Raw genomic sequence first — 25,208 nt, 5'->3', positions numbered from 1 at the left:
TTTAATCCCATCTACACCAGGTATCTCCTTTTGCCATATAAGGTAATGGAATAATCACTGGCTCTGGGGATTAGGACATGGACATCTTTGGGGGACCTCTCCTATGCCTACACACATACATGTTATAAACGTGTATAAACAGAATAGTATAAAGCCCCACATACCCAGCACTCAGCTTCAACAACACAATTGTATCCCCACTTCTCCCCACCTCACCACTAGATTGTTACTCTTGTTTTTTTTTTAGACTTTATTTATTTATCTGAGAGAGAGACAGCAGCACAAGAGAAAGCACACAGCTGGATGAAGAGGGAGAGGGAGAAGCAGACCATCTGCTGAGCAGGGACCCTGGCATGGGGCTCCATCCCAGGACCCCAGGATCATGACCTCAGTTGAAGGCAGATGCTTAACTGACTGAGCCACCCAGGCGCCCCTCACCACTGGATTATTTAAAAAAAAAACAACCATGGAAGTTATCTGACTCATCTGTAGTTGTTGACAATAGAGAGTTCTTTAAAGAAGTCGAACTATGATGGGACGATGACACGGGGGGGAGGTCACTGGGGGAGATGTGTGGGAGAGTAGGCACATGTGTATTTTTAGTGGGAGAGGCACTTAGGCATGCCAGATTCTTCACTTTGACATTCAGAGCACGGTGTCAGCGTCTGCCACGGGCCTTCACGATAGGCATGTTAAATTCTTATGGGAAGGATCTCACTGGAGAGGAAAGATTGGCTTGGCCAAGAGCGAGGTCTCCTTCATTAACAGAGGGACATGGGTTTGAAGGTTTGGGAGTGAGATGAAGGGACTTCCTCTCTGCTGGCTTAATTTAATTCAATTAAAAATTGTTTTCCCTACTGAGTAGGTGTCCAGGGAGCGGCACCAAGGAGATCTAGGGTATGTTGGAGTTTTGATGAGCTCCAGGAAAGTGGGAAACAGTTGTCGTGGCATGGAGATTGAGTGCACCGCAGAGACATGGTTGGAAGCAGGACACATGTGTCGTTCAGAGCCACTTTGGTGAATTCAGGTGAATCCATCCAGCTTGGTTGTGTGACTTCCGCTAGCATTGCCCATCTGTATGGGTGTATATATGTGTTCAGAGAAGGCGGACAGTTTGGTTCCTCCGGGGTTAGTTGTTGGCCAGGTTGTGTGACCAAAGGGCAAGGTAAGGGTTGTTCGTAAGAACAGCTGAGATCATGATCCCTGGACTCTAAGCTGAGTAAGAAAGAAGAGGGGTGAGAGGTTCTGGGGCATAAATGTAGGTGTGGTTCTGGGATGCCTAAGGAAGCCAGCAGGCCGAGCTGAGCCTGGACCCATTTTTAGGGCAGTGACCAGATCCAGAGTATGTCTTTGGGAGTGGAGTGGAATGAAAGACAGCTGGAAAGTAGGACATCCAGTTACTGAGAGCGGGCTGTGGGAATGCTCTTCCATATGGGGATCGAGACCACCCCAGATGATGGCAGGAGATGGGGGATAAAGGTCGGTCTTCAGTGAATGGAGGTCAGCCAAGAAGAGGAGACAGGAAGGGCCTTGAGAGCACTGGGTGACAAGAGCCTCAGAAGGGCAGGTGTTCAGAACAGGTTATTACTCCTAAACATCGCCCTCCGTGTGATTAATCACCTCCCCCTCCAACGGGAAAGTATTAATATAGGTAGAAAAAAGCAGACTCGATCCAAGAATTCCTGAATAGCAAAAATCATGGATTAACTTGAGTGTATGGCTACCTCATAAAGAGAGATTTAATGAGCTCTGTCTCCATGTGCTATACTTTTATATCTGACATCCCTCCTGGGCTCTAAGCCATATATTCTAATGCTGCTTCAGATATGGCTGTGGGTGTATTTAATATGCATTATTTATATTGATTTATCATTGAGATGTAGCTTTTTTGATAGCTTTTAGTGATTTTCTCTAAACCATAAAATCCTACTATAATATGGTAAGTATTATTTAAAAGATTCAGCCTTGTATATGGGGTTTATCGTGAAAGGTATGAAAGCCACGCTTGCGCGTGTGCGCACACACGAAAAGACAGTGAGTGAAACTGCCGAACGTGTAGATGTCCACTGAACTAAGAGTCTCCGATGACAGGAAAAGGAATTCAGATTGTCTGGCTGCATAATGGGTGTAGAAGACGAGTGAAAACAAAAAGATATTATGATAAGGGGATGGAATTGCCATTTTTGCTGTGGTTCTGTTTGCTTAAAATTGGGTTATTTTGCATTTAACGTTTTCTTGTTGACAAGTGACCATTTTGGCCGGTTCTCAGCCTACCTTTTGGCCATTCCTTTCTGTGACAGGGGATGCTAATTATATGAATCAAGAATAAGGGGATCCCTGGGTGGCGCAGCGGTTTGGCGCCTGCCTTTGGCCCAGGGCGCGATCCTGGAGACCCAGGATCGAATCCCACATCGGGCTCCCGGTGCATGGAGCCTGCTTCTCCCTCTGCCTGTGTCTCTGCCTCTCTCTCTCTCTCTCTGTGACTATCATAAATAAATAAAAATTAAAAAAAAAAAAAAAAAAAAAAAAAAAAAAAAAAAAAAAAAAAAGAATAAGTAGCAGCAGTAGATTTATTTATTTATTTTTTAAATAAAACTTAACTGAGTCTCTTCCTTTCTACGACACCTATGTCCCCAATCTTTGAGATTCTTTTTTTTTTTTTTTTAATCTTTGAGATTCCATGAACAGAGTCTTCTGTGATAGCCTGAGGAAGGTTATAGAATGGTACTAGAGCCACAGATACATGTGGAGCCTGATTCCACCCCACCCCACCCCCAACTACTTACGTTGTTAGACTGGACTTCAGTCACCATTCTTAACCCTAGCAGACTCATCTGGGCCTTTGGGGAGCAGTGGTGATCTGTGTGGTTTTCCTAGTGGCCACTTGGCCCTTAGCAGTTTGTTCAGTGTGGTTGCTCTGCATCGTATTTGTTAAGATCAGGGGCTCCCATGTGTGACTCCTGGGTTCGAGTCCTGGCTCTGTCCCTTACTGACTGTGGTCCTTGGACAGATTTTTAACTGTCGTAAACCTTACGTCTGCTAAATGGGGGTTATGATAGTACTTACTTGTAGGATTGTTGTGAGAATAAATACTGCACATAGTAGGACTATCCAGTAGCTTCTCACTATCTCGTTGAAGCATTAAACTTGGCTTCACATGACTTAACCAGTTTGATGCAACTGGGAAGTGTAGGGTTTTAAAGTGTATTGCTCCCTTCTTCACCATATTCCTTGGACATTTCACTTTCCCAGGTAAGGTTTTTTTTTCCCTGACTGCCCCATTTAGAGTGTCAGCTGTCTACCACCCACCGCCCCTCCTCCCTGAGGTCCACACCTGCATTTCCTACTTTATTTTTCTTCGCTGCACCTACACCACCTTCCAGCATACTGCCTGGCAGATTCGCTTTTTCCTTCCAGCTGTCTTCATCCACTAAAATGTAAGCTCCATGAGAGCGGGCTTCCCTGTCTGTTTTGTTCTCTGTTGTATTGTCAGTGCCTGGAACGGTGCCTGGCTCATAGCGGGTGCACAGTAACTCTTCATCATCAGAATGAAGAAATTCACTTCGAGAGTGATGATGTGAATCTCTATACCACTGAGTATTATAAAAGCTGCGGAGCTTAAGAATGTTTTACTCACAAGTTCTTAATGATAGTTTGCTGATTTGCCTATCTCAAACCAACTTTCCTGGTAGAAGAAGATAATCAAAGCCAAGTAGAACAGGTTTGAAGGGATGATTAGGTTGGGTGAGGAGAAGAATAAGGCTGGCATTATTACTTCATTTATCAATTTACGTCTGACACCCTTTTTCCTAGCGTGAACATCACCAACCACCATTTGGACCAGGAAGATCAATAGTGAACTCTCTTAAGAGTCTGTTGTCCGTTTGACATACAACAGAACTTTTATTTTTCTCTTTCAGGGCACCAATGCCTCTGCTCTGGAAAAAGACATTGGTCCAGAGCAGTTTCCAATCAATGAACACTACTTTGGATTGGTCAATGTAAGTATACACAAATGTATTATTTTTATATTATTTTTTTTAAGATTTTATTTATTATTGAAGAGAGAGCATGAGTGGGGTGAGAGGCAGAGGGAGAAGCAGGCTCCCTGCTGAGCAGCGAGCTAGATGTGAGGCTCCATCTCAGGACTCTGTGGTCACGACCTGAGCCGAAGGCAGACGCCCAACAGACTGAGCCACCCAAGCGCCTCAAAAAATGTATTATTTTTATCAAATGTTTTAGAGTACTTGAAGCAACTCCAGGGCAGTTTTCCTTATTACCAATTTTTACATAATTGTTCATATGCCTTAGTTCCCAGAAAGGGCAAATGTTAGGGGCGGAAGACGTTTAGTCCAGTTTTGGAAAGTGTCAGTTTTCCCAGGAAAAGGGGTTTAATTACTGTTGTTGGGTTAGATTCTTACTTTTTTCCTTCTGGCTACGAGATTTCCTTTGTACACATGAATTTCGGAGCAATTTTATTAGCCTTGATGCCAGATCTGCTTGTATGATATGGACGAGCTCCTGGGGCAGTCTTTGTTTCAATATGCATCAGTACAACCAGAATTTTAAAAGTGTTACCATCTCATCACCAGTTTACTGTTCAGCAAACAATATAACCTGATGATGGTGCTTAAAACAGGGGTGAAAAAAAAGAAAAAACAAAACAGGGGTGAGTTGTGGGGGGGTGGGGGGACTGGGACCAATGTTTCTCAGAATTCCTTGGCCTCATTTTATCTGTGCTCAGCAGTGGCTCCCTGTTATATGGCCACACACGGCAGGCTCCGCTTCCTTGGTAAGTTGGTCATGACTAAGTAGTAAGGCAGCATTTTCCACTACCCTGTGAGCTTTCTTCCTCACCTGATCCTTTCCCTCTGGCTTGGAGGTTTTCCACACATCAAGTGTTAACTCATCCAGGTACCTGGTTTTCTGGAACAACTGCCCTGAGCAGAATCTTGTCAGTACCCAGGTATAACAGGTACTCATTTCCACTGGGGAAGCTAGACCTATCTCAGAGAATGAATGCCACTTGGGGCTAATGGAAAGAACATTGGTTTCGAAGTAGTACAGACGTAAGTCTGAATTGTACCCATGCTGTTTTCTTTCTTTCTTTTTTTTTTTTTTTTTAAATATTTTATTTATTTATTCATGAGAGGCACAGAGAAAGAGAGGCAGAGACATAGGCAGAGGGAGAAGCAGGCTCCCCACAAGGATCCCGATACGGGACTCGATCCCAGATCCCGGGATCAGGACCTGAGCTGAAGGCAGATGCTCAACCACTGAGCCACCCAGGCATCCCCCCATGCTGTTTTGCAGCTGTATAATCTTGAGCAAGTCACTTGCTCTGCTTCCCCATCTATAAAATGGAGACCTTTCAACACCTGTCTCTTGAGCAGTAGGGAAGGGTCAATGAGAGCTCCTATTGAAGATCCTGACGTGAGGTTGAGGCACATTGGGGACACTCAGTGAATGTTGGTATCTCTTCTTTCCCAGGAGTCATCCCTGGGTTGGGGCCAAGCTTCTTCACTAAAGGGTATCTAGGTATGAAGGAGGAGACACACTCAGTCAAAGGGAAAACGGTATAAGAAGGAAGGCTAAAGTACTAGAATATAGGGCATTGTGTTGATGAAATACTGACTTAGAATTTTAATAGTTTTTTTTTCTTTTTTTTAGCCATTATGCACAGGCCTCTGCTGAGCTCTGTGAAGATATAGTTATTCATGTTGTAAGAAATTCTGTCCTAGCTAGGGAAAATACAAATGGGGAACAAAAGAATTAAGGTCATTTCCTAGTCTGTGGAAGCATTGTGAGATTCAATTCATTAATAACTTCATTTATGTTCGCTTCGAATGGTAATTCATGAAAGTTCCAGCTTCTCTTTAAAAAAGAGGTTTGTCTCCTATTACATAATTGTGTCAAAGTAGATTAAAATATGTAAAAATAGGAAATGTTCTATCTTCGCATACGTAGAAATGTCACATTAAGCATGGCGGAGCATCTGTCTCACTCTTGGGAAAATGACACACAAGCCAACAACCAGTCTTGAGAAGATGTTCGTGTTCTATTTTAATCTTACACAGCGTTTTGAAATCTATGCTATTGATCTTGTGATTTCTTTAGTTTTTTTTTTTTTTTTTTCTCCTTTTCATTTCCCTGAATGTGAGAAATTCTAAAGGGTCAGTCTCGGCCGTGTTCCTCCACGGAGTTGGTGTCACAGTCCGCTGAAAACCAGTGAGATGGTGACGTCTTCCCTCTTTATCATAATCTGAGAGTGTCCACGGTTTTTGAGAGGAACGAAATCTTGTGGTGTGGATCCTACTGTGATGGCAGGAGAGCAGGAACTGAGTGCTCTTATGTCGGGACGCTTGCCATCTTGGCAGAAACAAGATTGAGGGTGACTTAGGAGTTTGAGGGGGAAAAGAAGCCAGTGGGATGACCTAGGGAGGCACCTCTTTGCCTCCATGGCTCTGGCGTAAGTGAGGACGGGCCATCCGAAGCAATGCACAGGGGCACTAGAATCTCAAAAGAGAAAAACTAAAACAAGTTCCCATGGAGTTAAGGCTGTTTCACCTGAACACATGGTTCCCAGTTCCCGGATTTCTTTCTGATTTTGGATTCTTATTTTCCATCATAAGAGTTTCGAGGTGTTGCGGTGTGGCCCCTTTCCTGGGGCGCCATGTTGTGTTGTGTTCATTTTTCTCTTTCTTTTTTTTAATCACCAGAAGGTCTCCTTAGATTCTTTTTTTTTTTTTTTTTTTTTTTTTAAATCAAGGCTCAGTGTTTATCATTTTAGGGACGTTCAACAGGCTGGTGTCCCCTTGTATTCATTTCCCTGTTGCTCAGATAGTCACCGGTGTTGTGAGTGGTGTCCTGGTTTTCCGACATGGCCAGCAGGACCCTGCTGCTGGGAAGCCGGGGCTGGTTCCTGGAGGGTGGGCCTCTGGGAGGTGGCACATCTCCGGATGGCACGCTGAAGCCTCCCTCTTGTCCTTGGCAGTTCGGAAACACGTGCTACTGTAACTCCGTGCTTCAGGCGCTGTACTTCTGCCGGCCTTTCCGGGAGAATGTGCTGGCGTACAAGGCCCAGCAAAAAAAGAAGGAAAACTTACTGACGTGCCTGGCAGACCTCTTCCACAGCATTGCCACGCAGAAGAAGAAGGTCGGCGTGATCCCACCAAAGAAGTTCATTTCGCGGCTGAGAAAAGAGAACGGTGAGTGAGGTGTTGGAGGGCCCGAAACACGCCTTCGTAGTCCCGCAGATCCTCGAGATGAATCTCCCCTCTTCCTGGTTATAAAGGAAAATAGTCTGGCCAACTGCTCAAGTCACTGGCCTTCGAAAGAAGATGTGATTCTCCTTTTCCGCTCCGTATACATAAAATAACACTGGACAAAAAACCATGTTTATAAATTCAGATTTATCATTCCATTTTTTTTTTTTAAGATTTTATTTATTTACTCATGAGAGACACAGAGAGAGAGGCAGAGACACAGGCAGAGGGAGAAGCAGGCTCCATGCAGGGAGCCCGATGCGGGACTCGATCCCGGGACCCTGAGTTGAAGGCAGGCGCTCAGCCGCGGAGCCTAGGTGTCCACCCAGGCGTCCCTATCATTCCATTTCGGAATGGTCTTTTTATTTGCCTCACATTGGGAGGACCGTTGTAAGAAAAATTGCCCAAGGCAGCCTTCTCTAAGCAGTACGCTGGTTGGAATAAATAGGTTAGTACAATCATTGAATAAAATAGTATTCTTATAAACTTGTCATAAGTAATTAAAGTCAATGCGTATTATCCAATCAGAGCCCTTGCTCTTTTAAAAATAATGCCTCCTGATTTTTGCCTAAGACGATTGCAGGATATTAAATTAATACCTTTATATGATACAAATGCCCTGCTGTCACCTGATTTTTTTTTTTTTTCCTCCCTGGTTTTTTGATCTTCTCTTTTGGGGAAAATCGCTAGTAGAGACGAGGTTATTCCAGAAGATTTGCATTGGTAATTTCTGTGACTAGAAATAGTTGATATGGCAACTTGTGTTTATCCTAGATTTCAGCCTTACTCCACAGACTTGCAGTTAATCAGATGTTTGTTTTATAAAGTCTCATTTAATTTGATTGCTGTCTCTTAAAGTTGTTGTAGTTTATATGTACCAGAATAAAAATAATCTGAGCAGGAAGCAGAGCACTCCCGAGTCTCGTCGTGAACATGATTAATAATGAAGTTTCACAGCTGCATTCATCTCTTGATTGTTTGTCCTTATGGTGGGGAACAGCAGTAGGCTTCTGGAATCATTCGTATTTGGTTTCAGAACACTATCAGATAGATACATATATCCCCCATCTCCCATATGTGTTTCATTTAAGCTGCTTCCAGTCTGGTCCAGGGTTTAATATGATCTTTGGGCAGAGACCCCAGTTGCTGTAGATAAATTGCAAAATGAATAATTGATCATTGGCGGTCACGTCATATTAAATATTGATATTTTATCCGGAAACTTATCAAATAATTTCTGGAGTCTTTTTGTAGAATAAATAAAAATTTTAGTAGCTTTTTATATATGAGATGACTTTAGGGAGATAGGGGGAGTGTAATTTTCGGCGGGTGGTAGAAAAAAAGGAAAGTGAACAAAAAAGTCTTCTAGAATTTACGTAGTCAGGTTGCAAAATAGAGATGAATGTATGTCATGCCTGTCCACTTGACATTTCAGTATAAAAATTGAAGTGTGCATGTAAAATTAAGCGTTTTGTTTGCTTTACGAGAGCCAGAGATTGAAATAATGACCTTCTCTTTTCCAGATCTCTTTGATAACTACATGCAGCAGGATGCTCACGAGTTTTTAAATTATTTGCTGAACACTATTGCGGACATCCTGCAGGAAGAGAAGAAACAGGAAAAGCAAAACGGAAAATTAAAAAATGGCAACATGAATGAGCCTGCAGAGAATAATAAACCAGAACTCACCTGGGTCCATGAGATTTTTCAGGGAACGCTGACCAATGAAACTCGATGCTTGAACTGTGAAACTGTAAGCACTGAGAGGGCTTTCGGGTACTTTGCTTGTGCGTGTTTTGTGCAGACTGTGTGTCATGTGCATGAGTGCACCGTGATCCGTTTGTGTTGATGAGCCCCGGGGGCAAACTTTTAGAAGCATGTCTCCATCCAGGATGTCTCCGCTTGCTAACGCAGACTGGATGAGGGCAAATCTCAAAAACTGGATTGCTCGGTGTCACGGGCACATTTGACCATCCACAAACTGTGAAATGTGAAACGGGACCACCACCAGTTATCTCGGAAAAAGTTTGCTCATGCGGAGGTCAGGTGATGCAGAATAGACCCTGTCTCCCCAGCTTTAGGGGAAGGAATCAGTTGTGGGGTGGTGCACTTGAAGTTGGAAGTCGGGCTTGGCTTCTGATCCTGCTGCAGTCAGCTGGGTGGGCTCATGTGTTGGCTGAGTCTGGCACATAGTAGGCCAGGACTGTGAGGTGAACTCAAACACATGATCTACGGATGTCACATTTGCTTGGTATGTTTGACATCACGCTGTGAGTGGTCTCAGGATTTGGTGGCTCAGAGCCCAGCATTGGAGCCAGGCCGTGGAGTTTGTATGCTGATTCTGCCGGCATGGGCGTACCATTCAGCCTCTCTGCCTTCACTCTCCTCATCTGTAAATTGGGTACAGTGAGTGCACATTTGTCACAGAGCTGCTCGGGAGGCTGAACTGAGTTAGCAGTTGGAAAGCACATAGAGCCATGCGTGGTACTTTGCAAAAAGGCAATAAATGCCAACTCTTCTTATTTACTCTTACTGCTAACAACATAGCCAGTCTCTGAGTTCATTAGGCGTCTCAGGAGTTTCGTCACATCATACGAAAAGTTCTATAGGATTGTGCATTTTGAGTCTCAGAGAGAGTAGCTTTCATTAGTTTCTGCGGAGGAACTAGGACCCAGAAATGGGTAAGAAGAAATGTGGATGTAAGTAGGAGGCTCTTGGTTTTTTGGCAGTCTTTCTCCTGTCCTTTTAAACAGTTTTTGAATCAGCATTCTCGTTTGTTCATTGTAGAAACAACTAGAAAACATAGCTAAGCAAAAAAGAGGGAAAAAGAGAGAGTAAAAGTTACCAGTGATCTCCTCTACCTAGAGATGATAAATTTGTAACATGTTCTAAAAATTGTGATCACATTTGCCCAGAGAGAACCACTCGAAACATTTTGAAATATATGCTGCCAAAACATTTTCTACACATACTTTTCTGTCTAGAGATCTTTCTTTCCTCCCTCCCTTTCTCCTTCTGGCCCTTTATATTTTATATTCCAGTAAAATCCAAGTGAATACGGAAGTAGAAGAGTAGAGTAAATCCCATATGGGTATTACTATGATCGTTAACACATTGGCCCATCTTGATCATTTTTTGTTTCATGCCTCTTCCCCCCACCTTTGCCTACCTGGTCATTTTTAAGCAAATCTCAGATAAGTTCTTGTTTCATTTATAGTTTCTTCATCACTTTGTTACATATCTCTAAAAGGTAAGACATCTTTTTTTTTTTAAACAAAAGTGTATCGTTATTATACCTAAAAATAATTCCTTTAAATCATTATTCACTTAGTGTTCAAGTTTCTCTGATTATCATATGTGTGTATATACACACACACACACACACACACACACAAATATATATATATATTAGCAGTTGGTTAATTCACATTAAGGATCCAAACATCCACCCACTGCTTCCCCCGCCCTCCTTTTTTCCTTGCAATTTAGTTGTTGAAGAAATCATTTTTGTCCTGTAGAATTTCCCCCATTCTGGAAGCATCCTGTAGCATTACCAAGTACAGTAAAATGGCAGCATGTTTCCACCATCCTGCTCTGTTTTTATTTAACCCTCCTGTTTTATATTTCTTTTTCTTTCTTGCCTTCTTTTGTGTCAATGAAATATTTCTTCTTCTTTTTTTATTTTTTTGCATCAATTGTATTATTAGTTTCAAATTCTCCTAGAGGTTACTCTAGAGACTGCACTGTACATCTTTGCCTTCCTTAATTTTTTTACCACTTTCCCAACGTTGCCAGAATGTGTGGAATACTTCATCACCTTTTCCCTCTTTTGTGTTACCGTTTTGTAATGAACTCATGAGTTTTAACATTTCATGTGTTTTATTTTTTTTCCGATGTTTTATTTAAATTCAATTCATCAACATACAGTAGAACACCCAGTGCTCATCCCATCAAGTGCCCTCCTCAGTGCCCGTCACCCAACATGTCATGTTTTTTAATCCGTTGAAGTTTTTTATTCTCTTCTCAATACTGAATGTATGTTTAGAATAACCTCACACACTTTTAAACATCAAAGTCAGGGCTATATTGTAAATAATTATAATTTGCAGATATATAGTCTTTTTTTCTTTCTTTCTTTCCTCTTTTTTAATAAGGGAGTATTCCTTGGCACCATCCTCCCCTTACCTTTTATATCTCTTCTATCCTTGAGGTCTGCCTGTTGTATCTTTTTAATCCCCTATTTCTCTCCATCCCCGCTGCTCTCACCCTGGCTCAGAGTCCACACATCCCCACCCCCTTCAGCTCTTGACTGCCATTCTCAACTAAATTGCAGTAACTTCTTATTTGATTTTCTGCCCTTTTTCTTGCCTCCTCCATGTTGCCGTCCTGTCCAACTTACAGCAATCTGTCTGTTCTTTGAATATTTGGTAGAACTTGCAACTTATTTTTGTACCCGTAAATAATCGTTCAGTTTGGCTTGTTTTTTGTCCTGATAAGAATGAAATAATACAATATGTATTCTTCTGTGCACTGGGTTTGGGCTGTGCTTTTTTTGTGGAGTATCCTTGTGAGATTCATTTGTGTTGTTGCATTATGCTTTTGTTCATTCATTTTCATTGCCCTATAGTACCGTGCATGAATATAGGACAGTTCACTAGTTTATTTCACTGTTGGTGGATATTTGGTTGTTTCCAATTTAGGCAACTATGAGCAACGCTGCTTTGAACATTCCAATACATAAAATAACAATACAGAAATCTTTTCTTTCTCTTTATATATATATATATTTACATATTATTTTATACATTTATATTTATATATTTTATATATTTATATTTATATTATATAATATATATATTTTTTGGGTCACATGGTATTCATATCAGAAAATATCAAATGCCCAAAGTGGTTGTACCGTTCTACACATCCTGTGAATGATCATTCTCATTCCTCCACATTGTTGTCTATACCTACTATTCTAGATGGCTTCACTTTGGGTAATACAGTGGCTGCGTAGCTGAGTATTATTTTCTTCAGTAAATACCTCCCCCTGCCTCGCAGCTGCTATGTAAGGGTCCAGACGCTGAGGATACAGTGAGAGCCTTGCCCTTCTGGAGCTTTCACATGGAAGATACACATTAATAACAGAATGAATAATGAGATTTGTCATTACGATGGTAAAGTGCTGTGAAGGAGAAGTACAGAGCACCCTGTGAGCTTATGATACATGAGCCTGAACAGTGGGGCATCGCATTTCTACATTTAGCCAAGAAACCTGCAGCAGACAGTGCAGCTGGCTGGTCCTTTTGGTTATCTTTGAAATTAGCACAGTTACTAAATCCATCTTGTGGAAAACTCCATGTGAGTTTTCAGGAAGGCTCAGATGATAGGCTCGGTCACATTTTAGTTTCTTTTCTTGTCCCTGACCAGGTTATTCGATCCCAACAAATGCAAATATCACACCCTCAAATATTTGTGTAGCAGAAACTATCATGTAGCCTGTTTATTCCTGGAGGGTCACTGTTAGATGTGACACCCGTGCTCAGAGATAACCTTCAAAATGTTTGGGTGGTGCCATAGTTTGTTATAATGGGATTCCTACCATAATACTTGGTTTGTGGAAGTGAGTGTATCTCTATGGAGGATGGCACTCTGAAAAACCTGTTTTGTTTTTTTTTTTAAACTTCTTAAAGTAATTAGCCTTGAGGCAGGAGTTTTCTCTGGAGTCACTTAGATAATCAACTCCATTTCTTAGATCCTTTAACTGGATGGGATCCTAGGAGTCATCCAATCCTTCCCTACTGGTGCCCGAGTCCCTTCTGTGACATCCCAGCCAGTTGGTCACCAGCATCTGCTGGCCCCTGTCCAGGGATGGGGAACTCAATCTCCCTGGGCCATGCATTCCATTTTTAGAAAGCTCTTAATTGTTAGAAAAGCCCTCTACTTTCTAAGAAAATACATAGCCTGCAGGCTTTTGTTGTTGTTGATGCTGTAGGATGTTGAGGACTTAGGATAAAAGAAGACCTAACATTTAAGTTTTCCTTCACAGGATGAGAAACATGGAGCCCCCTTTGAGTGATGTCTTCTGCCCAAGGCAAGCAGCCTTGAGATGGTGCTTCCGTCACAGTTGTGAAATCTCACAGTGGGCTTCAGCCCTCCAGGATCCCAAGCTGCACATTAGCCCCCAGGGAGCCTTGCCACTGTAGCCACCTCAGCTGCTAGTTCCTCCACTGGTGCAAAAAACTCTTGTGCCAGCCTTCAAGCTTTCAGAAAACAATGATTTTTTTTTTCCCCTTGGCCTCACCCTTTGTAAATGTTGCTTGTGATTGCAGTGCAAATGTCAACTGAGAGATTTATGGAGACACTTTCACTCTGCAGTACACTTGGAGAGACCGTTTGAAGGGGGTAATTCAGTGCACACTTCCCCACATAACCTTGATCGAGGCACTTCAGAATTGCGGCCTGGGGATTTTCCAGACTGGCCTCAGCACTCCTTTTGGCTGTTCTTTGCTTGGTTCATAAGATTTGCTGCGCCAATTGGAGCTTAATTTTGTCGTTGCTGTTGTTAACCCCCCTCCCAGCCCCCCTTTCCATTTAAGCTGAGTTTTTGCTTTACAAACCTGTGTTTTTTAGTGCTTCCTGGGGGCTTTAAGGCACATTTATATCCGTCACTAGAACCAAAAGGTCATCTAAAGAACTACTTTATTAAATACCAGTTGTTCGGCTCCTTCTTGATTCGTTTGCAGAGGTTGAAATGGATTCGAGCCTCAGAGCCCTTTACAGAAGAGGAGTGGGGATGGGGGATGTGGCCAGGGGAGGCCTCTCCCTGGCGATTCAGGGGGGCTGTAGTTACCACCTCTCCAAAGCCCACAGCCCTGCTGCTGCTGCTCGAAGGGCGCACTTTCGGTTCCTAGCTGATCATCGAGGAACCCCACCTGGCCACCTCTTCTATAAGCCAAGGAAAGGAGTCTGGGGATTAGAAGCCCATCTGAATATGATATTAATTACCCAGGCCCTTTGGAAAGCTCATGATTCGTATGTATCCCATACTTAGTAATTTGTCCTATTAATTGATCTGTAATTAATTGAACAGAAGAACATGTAGGATCGTTTAATTTTCCCAGATAACCTTTTTTTTTTTTTTTTTTTTTTTTGCCCCAAGTAACCTTTTAAACCAGTTTTGGGGGGAACTCGAGGCCCAGAACTGGGGAGAAGAAGAAACAATAAGATGTAGCCTGTGCTTGCTGAGAGTATTGTAGTCTTAGTGACATATATGTTTCCTTGGAGACAAGCTGTATTTTCACTTAGACCAGAATGAGATCCTTGTGTGTGGGAAGAAAATGGTTTCATTATCTGGCAGCTTTCTGGGGAGATGGAAAGGCAAAAGAAAAAAAATTGCTTGATCACCCATTGCTTTTGACTACAGCAGTCTGAGTCAGGGGGAGAGAAGAATTCTAATGGAAGGGTTTAGAGCCATGTGTTCAAATCCCCTAAGGGGCTGATCTGCTTGAGTTGTGCTTTCCTTTCTCACACTCTTAAATTCTGGAAGCAGCTTACATTGGGAATTGGGAAAGTTACAGTAACTTTTTTCATCTAGTTAATTAGGTTTGTACCTTTCTCCCCTCCCTAAAATAATTAAGAAGAGAAAAGATTTGCATCCAGCAGGAGACCATATTTCTCTGTCTGTGCCCTTCCAGTCAAGGCTTTCCTCGACTGGAATCTAATGCTCCCTCTCTAAATTATGTATGATTTCGGTTGGCTCTGATCTTTTTATTTTCTCCTAGAGAAGAATCATTTAGATTTAAAAAGTTTCACTAATTAAAAAAATATAATTCCTATGGGATTATGTTTTATAGACCAGATACAGGAATGTATAAAAAGAAAATCATTTATCATTCTGCATCCAGATGCCACTGTTGGCATTTAGATATTTTTCCATTTGTTCAGCTATATATTCAGGCATTTAGTAAATGTTTATTGGAGACCCAGGAAAGGCTAGAAATTATTTTATGTAGTAGGGATATAGCATTTAAAACAAACAAAAAAGATTGTCCCTCCTCTTTTGTTTACTATCATATACACACTTAAAGCTGTAGATTGCCCTTTAAGCACTGCTTTAGTTGCATCCCACAAATTCTGATTTTTCTTTTTCATTAGTTCAAAATATATTCTAATTTCTCTTGTGCTTTTTCTCCTTCGATCCATGTATCACTTAGAAGTATGTTGTTTAACCTTCAGTTATTTAGGATTTTCCTAGATTTTTTTCCTAATTTTATTGATTTCAGATTTAATTCTATGTGGTTAGGGAATATATTCTGTATTATTTCAGTCTTTTAAAATATGCTGTGACATGTGTTGTATCCTAACACATAGTCTATCCTGGTGAATGTACTTAAAAACAAGGTCTCTCAACCTTGGAACCATTAATATTTATTTTTTTTAAAAAAATATTTATTTATTCATGAGAGACACAGAGAGAGAGAGAGGCAGAGACATAGGCAGAAGGAGAAGCAGGCCCCATGCAGGAAGTCTGATGTGGGTCTCGATCCTGGGACTCCAGGATCACACCCTGGGCCAAAGGCAGGTGCTAAACCGCTGAGCCACCCAGGGATCCCCTGGAACCATTAATATTTAAAGTCAGATAGTTCTTTGCTGTGGGGGTGCATCCCTGGCTTCTAAACATGCTAGATGCCAGTAGCATCCCCCAGAAGGTGACAGTGAAAATGGGTCCAGACATTTGCTAAATTGTCCTTTGGAAGGAAAAGCTTCCTTGAATATGTATTTTATAGTTGAACAGAATATGTATTTCATAATTATTGAGTACATTATTCTAACGTTAGAGTTCTTCAGATTTTCTGTTTTTCTTGATTCTTTACCCCTAGTCTTTCCATTACTTACTGAGAAAGGGGTGTTAAAATATCGACCTATGATGGTGAGGGCACCCGGGTGGTGCAGTTTATTTTATTTTATTTATTTTATTTTTATTTTTATTTTATTTTTTTAAAGATTTTATTTATTCATGAGAGACACACACAGAGAGAGAGGCAGAGACACAGGCAGAGGGAGAAGCAGGTTCCATGCAGGGAGCCCGACGTGGGACTCAATCCTGGGTCTCCAGGATCACACACTGGGCTGAAGGCGGTGCTAAACCGCTGCGCCACCCGGGCTGTCCCTGGTGCAGTTGATTCTGCATCTGACTTGGTTTTGGCTCAGGTCGTGACCATAGGGTCATAAGGTCTACATCTTGGCTCCATGCTCAGCAGGGCGTCTCTCCCTCTCTGCCCCTCTCCTGGCTCGCTCACTCTCTTTCAAATAAATAAATCCTTTTTTAAAGATTACAACTCGCAAAGCAAAAACTGACAGAATTAGAGGAGGAAATAAAATAATAAAGTGAAATAATCCCATAATCATGGTTAGATTTTTATTTATTTATTTTAGAGGAAAAGGAGAGAGAGAGAGAGGAGGAGGGGCAGAGGGAATCCTCAAGCCGACTCCCTGCTGAGCATACTGCAGGATGTGGGGCTCAGTCCCAGGACCCCTGAGATCATGGTCTGAGCCAAAATCAAGAGTCACCCACTCAACTGACTGAGCTACTCAGGTGGCCCAGTTTTTCTTTTTTTTTTTTTTAAGATTTATTGATCTTACAGAGAGTGCATGCACACCTGAGTTGGGGGAGGGTCAGAGGGAGAGAGAGAATCTCAAGCAGACTCCCTCCTGGGTACAGAGCCTGAGAACACAGGACACAATCTCACGACCCATAAAATCACAACCTCAGCCGAAATCACAAGTTCTTCCCTCAACCAGCTGAGCCCCCAGGTGCCCCTCTTTTACTTTTTGAAAAAACTGCCTTATTGAGGCATACTATCTGCCATAAAGTTCATCCTTTCAGTAATTTTTAAAAATTTATTTATTTATTCATGAGAGACACAGAGAGGGATAGGCAGAGACCCAGGCAGAGGGAGAAGCAGGCTCCTCGCAGGGAGCCCGGTGTGGGACTTGATCCTGGGATCATGCCCTGAGCCAAAGGCAGATAGATGCTCAACCACTGAGCCACCCAGGCATCCCAGTAATTTTTTTTTTTTTAGATTTTTATTTATTTATTCAGGAGAGACACAGGCAGAGACATAGACAGCGGGAGAAGCAGGCTCCTCACAGGGAGCCTGATGTGGGACTTGATCCCAGGACCCTGGGATCATGCCCTGAGCCAAAGGCAGACACTCAATCATTGGGCCGCCCAGGTGCCCTCGTTTCAGTAATTTTTAAAGTAATTTGGTGAGTTGTGCAACTATCATCATAATCCAGTTTTATAAAACATTTTTGTTACACCAGTAAAATTCCTTGTACCCAGCAATTAATCTCTGTTGCAAGCCCCAGGCCACCACTAATGTTTATTCCATTAATGTTTGATGTAATTACCAGTATGGGTGGTTTGGGGCCCCCTCTTTATTACTCATTTTCTATATATTCCCCCTCAGTTTTTTGTTTTTATGTTCCTCCTCCCTCGCTTTAAAAAAATTATGTTGATACATGTATATTTTGAATATATGTACATGTATATATGTATTTGCATAAACAATTCCATTTTAGTCTTCCTCTTGGTATATATTTGTGTGTGTTGTTGTTTCTCCAGAGATTCCAGTATACATCCTTTATTTTTCACAGTCCACTTACAGTTAATAATGTCACTGTTTTACATAAAACATAGGAAGCTTATAACCCACCCCCCCAAAAAAAAGGAAGCTTATAACCATACAGGTGCATATTCCTTCTGCCTGGCCCTGCCTTATGCGGTCCTCATGCTGTAGTGTTGTATGTATTACATTTATGTGTATTACAAACCCCACAGGGAAGTGTCAAAATTACTATTCTTAATGCTCTTCATTCTTTCTTGAGGATCTGGGTTTCCATCTGGTATCATTTCCCTTTGGCTTGAAGAACTTCCTTTAACCTTTTTTTTTTTTGCAGTGCAGGTCTGTTAATAATGAATTCTCTTTATTTTGGCTTCATCCTTGAAGGATCTATTTATGGGCTTTTAAGAGTTCTGCATTGACAGTTTTTCTTTTTTAGCACATTAAAGATGTTGTTCCGCTGTCTCTGGCCTCTAATTTCTGATGAGAGATCAGCTTCCAGTTGAACCATTCTTTTGTGAAATGTCATTTTCCTCTCGGATATTTTTAAGATTTGCTTTTTGCCTTTGACTTGTAACAGTTTGACTGTGATGTGCCTTGGCTGGCCTTCTAGCAGTGTTTATCCAAATACTTGGTGTTTGTTGAGCGTCTTAATCTATAAATGTATTTCTTTCACCAAGTTAGGAAATATTTCGCCATTATTTTTCAAACAGCTTTTCTGATATTTCGCCATTATTTTTCAAACAGCTTTATTGCTCTTTCTCTCCTCTCCTTCTGAGACTCCAGTTGTATGTATGACATTTTCTAACAGTTCTCTGACTATCTGTTAATTTTTATTTCAATCTTTCCTTTTTCTTTATTCTTCTCATTGGTTAATTTTCTGTTGATCTGTCTTCAAGTCCACTTTTTCTTTCCTCTGTTATCTCCAATTCATTGTTAAGTCCATCTGGCTTATGAATTTTTCAGTTCTGGAATTCCCATTTGATTCTTTTCTTTTTTTTTTTTTTTCTCTGTTTCCCTGCTGAGATTTCTTATGTTTTGGTTTGTTGTGAGTATATTTTACTTTACTGAGAATAGTTACAATAGCTTTAAAATTCTTGTCTTCTAAAAAAAAAATTCTCGTCTGCTAATTTTAACGTCTACATCGAGGACTGGTTTCGATTGTCTTAAGAATGTCTCCTATTTTTCCTGCCTTTCACACATTTTGTAGGTTTGAATGGTATCTAGGACATTGAGGATGTAAAACTTGGGAGACCCTAAGCTCTGTTATATTTTTTCAGTAAGTGTTAATGTTTGAGTTCCAGCAGGCAGTTTATCTTGGTTGGATGCAAACTACAAATCTGTTTCTTAGGTGGCAGCTTGAATCTTGGGTCAGCCCTTTGGTCTCTAGCTGAGTGCTGTGAGTGTATGGACTCTGTGCATAAGCGGCTCAGTGGTCAACCAGAGATGTGGGCAGACAGGGTTGGGAATACCCTCTCAGTTCCTCCCCTTCTTGCCAGTACACATGGTCTTCCCAGATTCAGTTTTCTGATTCCAAGGCCAGACAGACTGTATTTGTTCCCAGATTCCCATCTAAAGGCTGTGTAACCATGAGCTTACTCTCTGTAACTTTTCTCCAGGTGTGGACTCTGCTTCCATCTGTTTGTGTGGTTTCCCCAACACCTTCAGGTAGCTATTTTTATTTATAGTTATCTGAGCTCTATAGTTTTTCTGGAGGAGTGTTCGAATGGCAAGATCTTAGTCATTGCTGGAGCCAGCCTTTCATTTTAGCAAGGGGGCGTCAGACAATAAAAAAAATACAAATAAAACATTTGTAATATGAAGTAGTAGTATTGGTTACCTGTTGCTTTGCTTACAAACCACCTCAAAACCTCTGAGACTTAAATCAACTATCATTTATTATAATTCATTCAACTATGAGTTGGCCGAGGGTCACCTGATTTAGTCTGGACCTGGATGAACTTGTGTGTTTGTATTTTAGCTGGCTCACTTATGTATCTGCTGGCTGGCTAGGCATTTTGCTCTAGATTGGGCTTGGCTGGGGGACCTTAGAGAGAACAGCTCTCTTCCATGGGTCTCTCGTCTTCTTCCTGAGAATAGTGGGCTAGCCCGGGTTGATCCTTCTTACGATGATGACAGAAATGCAAGAGAGCGACTTCATAAGTGCTTGTTCAAGCTTCTGCTTATGACATGTCCTCTAACACTCCACTAGTCAAAGCAAGTCATTCAGGCTGAACTCAGAATCAAGGATGGGAAGCACATCTCTTGATGAGAGGATCATATGGCAAAGAAGCCAGTGTAGGCAGTGGTGAAGACTGGGGGCCTTTCATACATCCTACCATAGAAGTAACAAGTGCCATTAAAAAAAAAAAAAAGGGCAGAATGATGGAGTGTGTGTGTAAATATATACATGCCTTTTTTATACAAAACTGGAATTAGCTTATATGCGGTTGTATAGTCTATTTATTCATGTAATATTGTATGATATCCACCATGTAGTGAACCATTCCCAGTTCTTTGCCCATCTTAGGCCATTTATAATTTTTATACCCCTCTCTGACTTTTTGAGTGTCTTGTCTATTTCTGAAAGCACTTTACATGTATTATTTTATCTTTACAACAGCTTGATGAAATAGGTACTCTTACTGTCCCCACTTTATAGATGAGGAAACTAAGGTACACCAGGGCTAAGTAATTGGCCTACAGTCATCTACTGGGTAAGTGGCAGAGACAGGATATGGAACTGGAAAGTCTGTGTCTACGCCCTTTCTTGTGTGTACTAGTAAAAGTATAAAAGTCTGTCTACATTCTACATCTCCTTTAGATAAGGACCTACAGTAGAGTATTGGTCATAGGGTGGTTGTCACACTTAAGGGAGTGTTTTCTCATTTTGCTGCCAATTGACTGAATACTTCAAGGTTGTTTCTGTGCTAGTTTGCACCCCCTACCCCCCCCAAGAGAGGAAAACACCAGGCTTGCCAGTGTACGGCTGGAATGCAAGCAGTTTTACTCAGGGAACGTCAGTAAGTACAAGAGCCAGGCTTGGTGTGGTGTTAACCGCAGGAGCTGAGAAACAGCTGGGTCAGTGAGCCAGCTGCTGAGAGCAGTCCACAGTAGGGTGGCCTGTGTGAGCCAGGGCTCCAGGCCAGCTCCGGGTCCAGCAGTTAGCACAGTTAGCACAGGGCTCTGCAAATGATGGCTGCTTTCCAAGCTCGGGGACAGGTGCACATGCGGTGAGTGTGACCCTCCAGCCCAGCACACATCAGGCTCCCTGGCCCCAAGCACAGCTTGGATGATGAGGCTCGAGAGCGAGTGATTTCAGGGCAGACAGTCTGAAAGGTTGTCTACCTGAGTAGTGAGTTTTCGAAGTCTCTTGTCTCTTTTTCAATTTTTCTCCTTCTGCCAGTTTGGGCTGTATCAGTGTTTGTCTGATACTTCCTTCTTTGGAATGACGGGCAAGACGAATGGGGAGGAAGAGAAATCTGGTTGAGTGTTAATTATTAAAAATTCTGAATCAAAGCTGGAACGGGACTGTGGTCAATTGAGAGTTGGGGATTTTCTCTAGATTGGGTTGTTTTTGGTGTAACTAGTTGCCAGCGAGTATACAAAACTGCACATGACTGTGACTGCATTTTGGGTTTTGGTTACCAATAAGTGTTCAAAATTTGACATACTATGTCCATTATGTATTTTGTACCTAATACTTTTTCTCTTTTTTCTTTGCTTCAGGTTAGTAGCAAAGATGAAGATTTTCTTGACCTTTCTGTCGATGTGGAGCAGAATACATCCATTACCCACTGTCTGAGGTAACCTCATGAATTCTGACTGTGATCTGAGCTTTTGATCAGGATAGTAAATAAGTGGGGGGGGGATATACTATATTTCCTCAGGAGGTAATCTTCCTTTCTGTTAAACCCATATAATCCTATTATTTTCTACTTCTTTCCCGAGAGAGATTAAAAATAAGTATATGTGGTCTAGAGAAGAAGGATCCTGTGGAGAAGAAAGAGGATCAAGTGAAAGTTGTTAGTCATTACGCTTAAAAATAAATTTTAATCTTTAATATGGGTGTAGGCTTTGGCTTTCATCAGTCTGGCTCTCACATCGTTGTCTCTGACACACATGATTAATAAACGCTACCCATGCCTACGTGACTCTTTCTTTTTCTAAGCTAATTTGAAAAATTAGGTACTCTTGAGCTGAGAACCCATGAGGGAACTGCCTGTTTCTCCATCTTTGAGCATTCTGTGGAGATCAGTGATGGAAAGAAATTCCTCCCTGTTAGGGTTGAGAGGAGGTAAGGAGCTGGGAGTGCAGAACAGTACGTGCTTGGGATTCCATGCATATTGTGTGTTGACTTGAACATTGGAAATGTGCCCAGAGTCAGTATAGAGACACGATTCCCTTTTCTCTTCTTTTATTCCCTTCTTCCCCCTCCTGCTTTCAGTAGGTCGTGAGGACTTAGCAGCAGCCAAGCCCCACTCCAGACACTGGGCATGGCAGACTGAGAATCAGAATGTATGTTCTAGGGGGAATCCACAGATGACAGCTGGTGCTTTGAAGGAATGAAGTAGGTCTACAGAGTGATTGGGTGTGGGGATTCCAGTGTGGACCTGGTGGTCCAGGCAGGCCTCCCGTTGCTTAGGATACCATAGCTCAGAGACATTGTATAGCGTTGGACAAGGCACTGTTGATCTTTGTCAATGGCGACTGGGTGACAGAAGCGTTATTTCAGGAGTTCAGGTTACTTGGAACCTTTTAGGTTAGGTTAAGGGGACTGGCTGTGGTAGTTGGCTGTTGGAAAGTCATCTTGCAGGGTGATGGCACCAGCGCCAACATGGAGAGCTTCTTGGTTCATCTGCATGTCATGTGTCGTGTGGGGTTTGGGGAGCTGGTTGCTCTCTGGTTTCCAGGGGTCCAGGTCCTCCTCCACTCCCTGCACTGATGAGTTACCCAGTTACACAGCACTTCCTGCTGGAGTGGCCCACCAGCCCGTGTGTCCAAGGGCCTTAGGTCTAGGGGCAAGTATGTTAACTCTTTATTTGGAATGTGTTTTGTAGGCTAAGGTGGCCTCTTTTTCTTCTAAATGGTTCTGTTTATAGCATGAGTTCCTAATATTCCTGTGAGAAGAAGCCTTTTTTTTTTAAATTTCTCCAAGGTCTAATGATCACAGGGAGTGGAAAAAGTTATGGTTTTGCCCACTTTAGTTGCAGATGAAGGAATGGGAGGAAAGATACTATTTGCCTCTCCCCCTCCTTTTTTATGAGTTGGAGTTGGGGGGAATTTGGTTAGGTTGACTGCTTCTCCTCCCTTCAAAGAAATTCCTGGGCTGCTCAAAAGGGCAGATGGCAGTGGCTGTAGCTTTGAGATCTCAGTCAGCCAGGTAAAAGGCTTACTGGTTAGTTATGATTTTAATCTTTGGAGAAACTTGTTATAAAGACATGTAACTCAGATTTATGTTTCATTTATTTATTTAAGAAATGTATGTGTTGGTCATGCATACCTGATAAAGGTAGGCTGGAGGCATTTGGAGATGTTAAAGCTGGGATGGGAGAGGATGAAAGAGCTTTGGAATGCCTTTTATTTTTTAGATTTTTTTTAAATTTTCAAAAAATTTTAAAGATTTTATTTATTTATTTGAGAGAGTGAGCGAGCGAGAGAGCATGAGCAGGGGGAGGAGCAGAGGGAGAGGGAGAAGCAGACTCCTCGCTAAGCAAGGGAGCCCGCCATGGGGCTCGATCCCGGAACTCTGGGACCATGACCTGAGCTGAAGGCAGATGCTTAACTGACTGAGCCACCCAGGCGCCCCAATATTTTATTTTTTAAAAGATTTATTCATTTATTCCAGAGAGAGAATCTCACAGACTTCCCCACGTGCAGACAAGGGGCTCGATCTCATGACCCTGAGATCGTGACCTCAGCTTGAAACCAAGAGTTGGATGCTCGGGGGGGCTGAGCCACCCAGGCACCCCTAGATGCCTTTTAAGCAACACTAGATTTGCATCTGATCGGACTGACCGGGCTGGTATTCCCAGATCGCTTGCCCTGCCCCTCTTTCACATCATCCCTAAAGTAGAACTTGACTGACTTCCCTATATCTGCCCTCACACAGGCCTGAGATCTCACCACCACCCCAACAGGAAGACAGACCTGTGCTGGGTGTTGCCACTCACCCTCAAGCCCGCGGAGCTCTGGCCTGGGAGCAGTGGCAGCTTTCTAACCTATCCCAAAAGAAAGAAGTGCCAGTGCCTGAGAAGGGCCCAGGGAATCAACGATGCCAGCTGGTCCCTTAGCGTTTTCCACCTGAGACAAAAGAGGAAGAATGGTTTTGGGCCCCTTCCATGGTTCCGTTTGGTTTGCATTCTTTAAGGGTCTGGTTTTCAAATCAGAACTATGAATTTTCTCCTTACCATCTGCATCTCTCCTGCCATGTGATACATTCTCTTTCTTTCATTATGATGACCAAAAAGAAGCCAAAAATCAAGCTAAAATTGTAGGATTTGCATCGTAGGATTTGAGGTCCCTGCCACCTCCTTCCAGATGACCAATTAACAGTATGTTTTCCCTGCTTTTGTCCCAGAGGAATGATGAAATAAATAGTGGTTAAACTCAGGGTGCAGGTCTCTAGGAACTGTTAAATCCTTACCGTAACGGAACTCGAACCCTGGCACCGCCGACCTCGGCACCATGTCTGAGGCAGGGTGAGCCAACTGTATCGTGAGTACCGAGACTGTTTTTCCTTCTTTTGAAAAGTTCAGGGATGGCCTCGGGCAAAAACTTCATATACGTGGAAGTTTATCTTAATTATCCTTCCATGGCCTTTTGGGTATTTTTTGCCTTTCACTTCGTGCCTCAGCCCCTCCCTGTGGCTCCTTCACAGAAACCTCTTTAAGCTCCAGGAAACCACTTCTTCCCCTGTCTTCCTTGAGTTGAAAACACCTGTTCTCCCAGCACTGGGGAGGTCAGCTGGGAGGGACGAGGGACGTAGCTCTTCATTCTCCCTTAGCTCTATTTTAAAAATTTATCTTCTCTAAAATGAGTTCCTTTTCTACTTATTTTGAGAAACCTCCTTTATTTTAAAAATCTTGACACTCAGCGTGGGGCTCAAACTCACAACCCCAAGCACGATACTGACCGAGCCAGCCAGGTACCCCTGAGAAGCTTCTCTATACTGAGTTTGTACGCATCCCTGCCAGCCATCCAGTGCCACGTTCCTATTTATTGATTTCTCTATTTCTCTGACCTATGTTTGATTATTATTGATATATAGTATTTTCTAATATTTGACATGTGTCTCTTATGGATTTCTTTTTTC

At 42.3% G+C, this 25,208-nt stretch overlaps 1 protein-coding gene across 7 annotated transcripts in view; it reads left to right on the top strand.

The window, feature by feature from the left end:
• The window catches only part of USP46 (ubiquitin specific peptidase 46), a 93,474-nt gene that overhangs the window by 53,467 nt on the left and 14,799 nt on the right, over positions 1–25,208 (top strand). For 6 of the 7 annotated variants that reach the window (XM_077847985.1, XM_077847986.1, XM_077847987.1 and 3 more), the window contains 4 exons: positions 3,921–4,001; positions 6,995–7,208; positions 8,789–9,018; positions 21,623–21,699. In XM_077847985.1, the coding sequence (XP_077704111.1) occupies positions 3,921–4,001; positions 6,995–7,208; positions 8,789–9,018; positions 21,623–21,699 (602 nt within the window). Of the gene's footprint in view, positions 1–3,920; positions 4,002–6,994; positions 7,209–7,620; positions 7,714–8,788; positions 9,019–21,622; positions 21,700–25,208 lie in introns of those variants that run through there. The other variant, XM_077847992.1, reaches the window with a different exon arrangement.

Source organism: Canis aureus, chromosome 14 (assembly GCF_053574225.1).
Source record: "Canis aureus isolate CA01 chromosome 14, VMU_Caureus_v.1.0, whole genome shotgun sequence".
NCBI lineage: Eukaryota > Metazoa > Chordata > Mammalia > Carnivora > Canidae > Canis > Canis aureus.
This window is presented reverse-complemented; position numbering and strand designations above follow the sequence as displayed.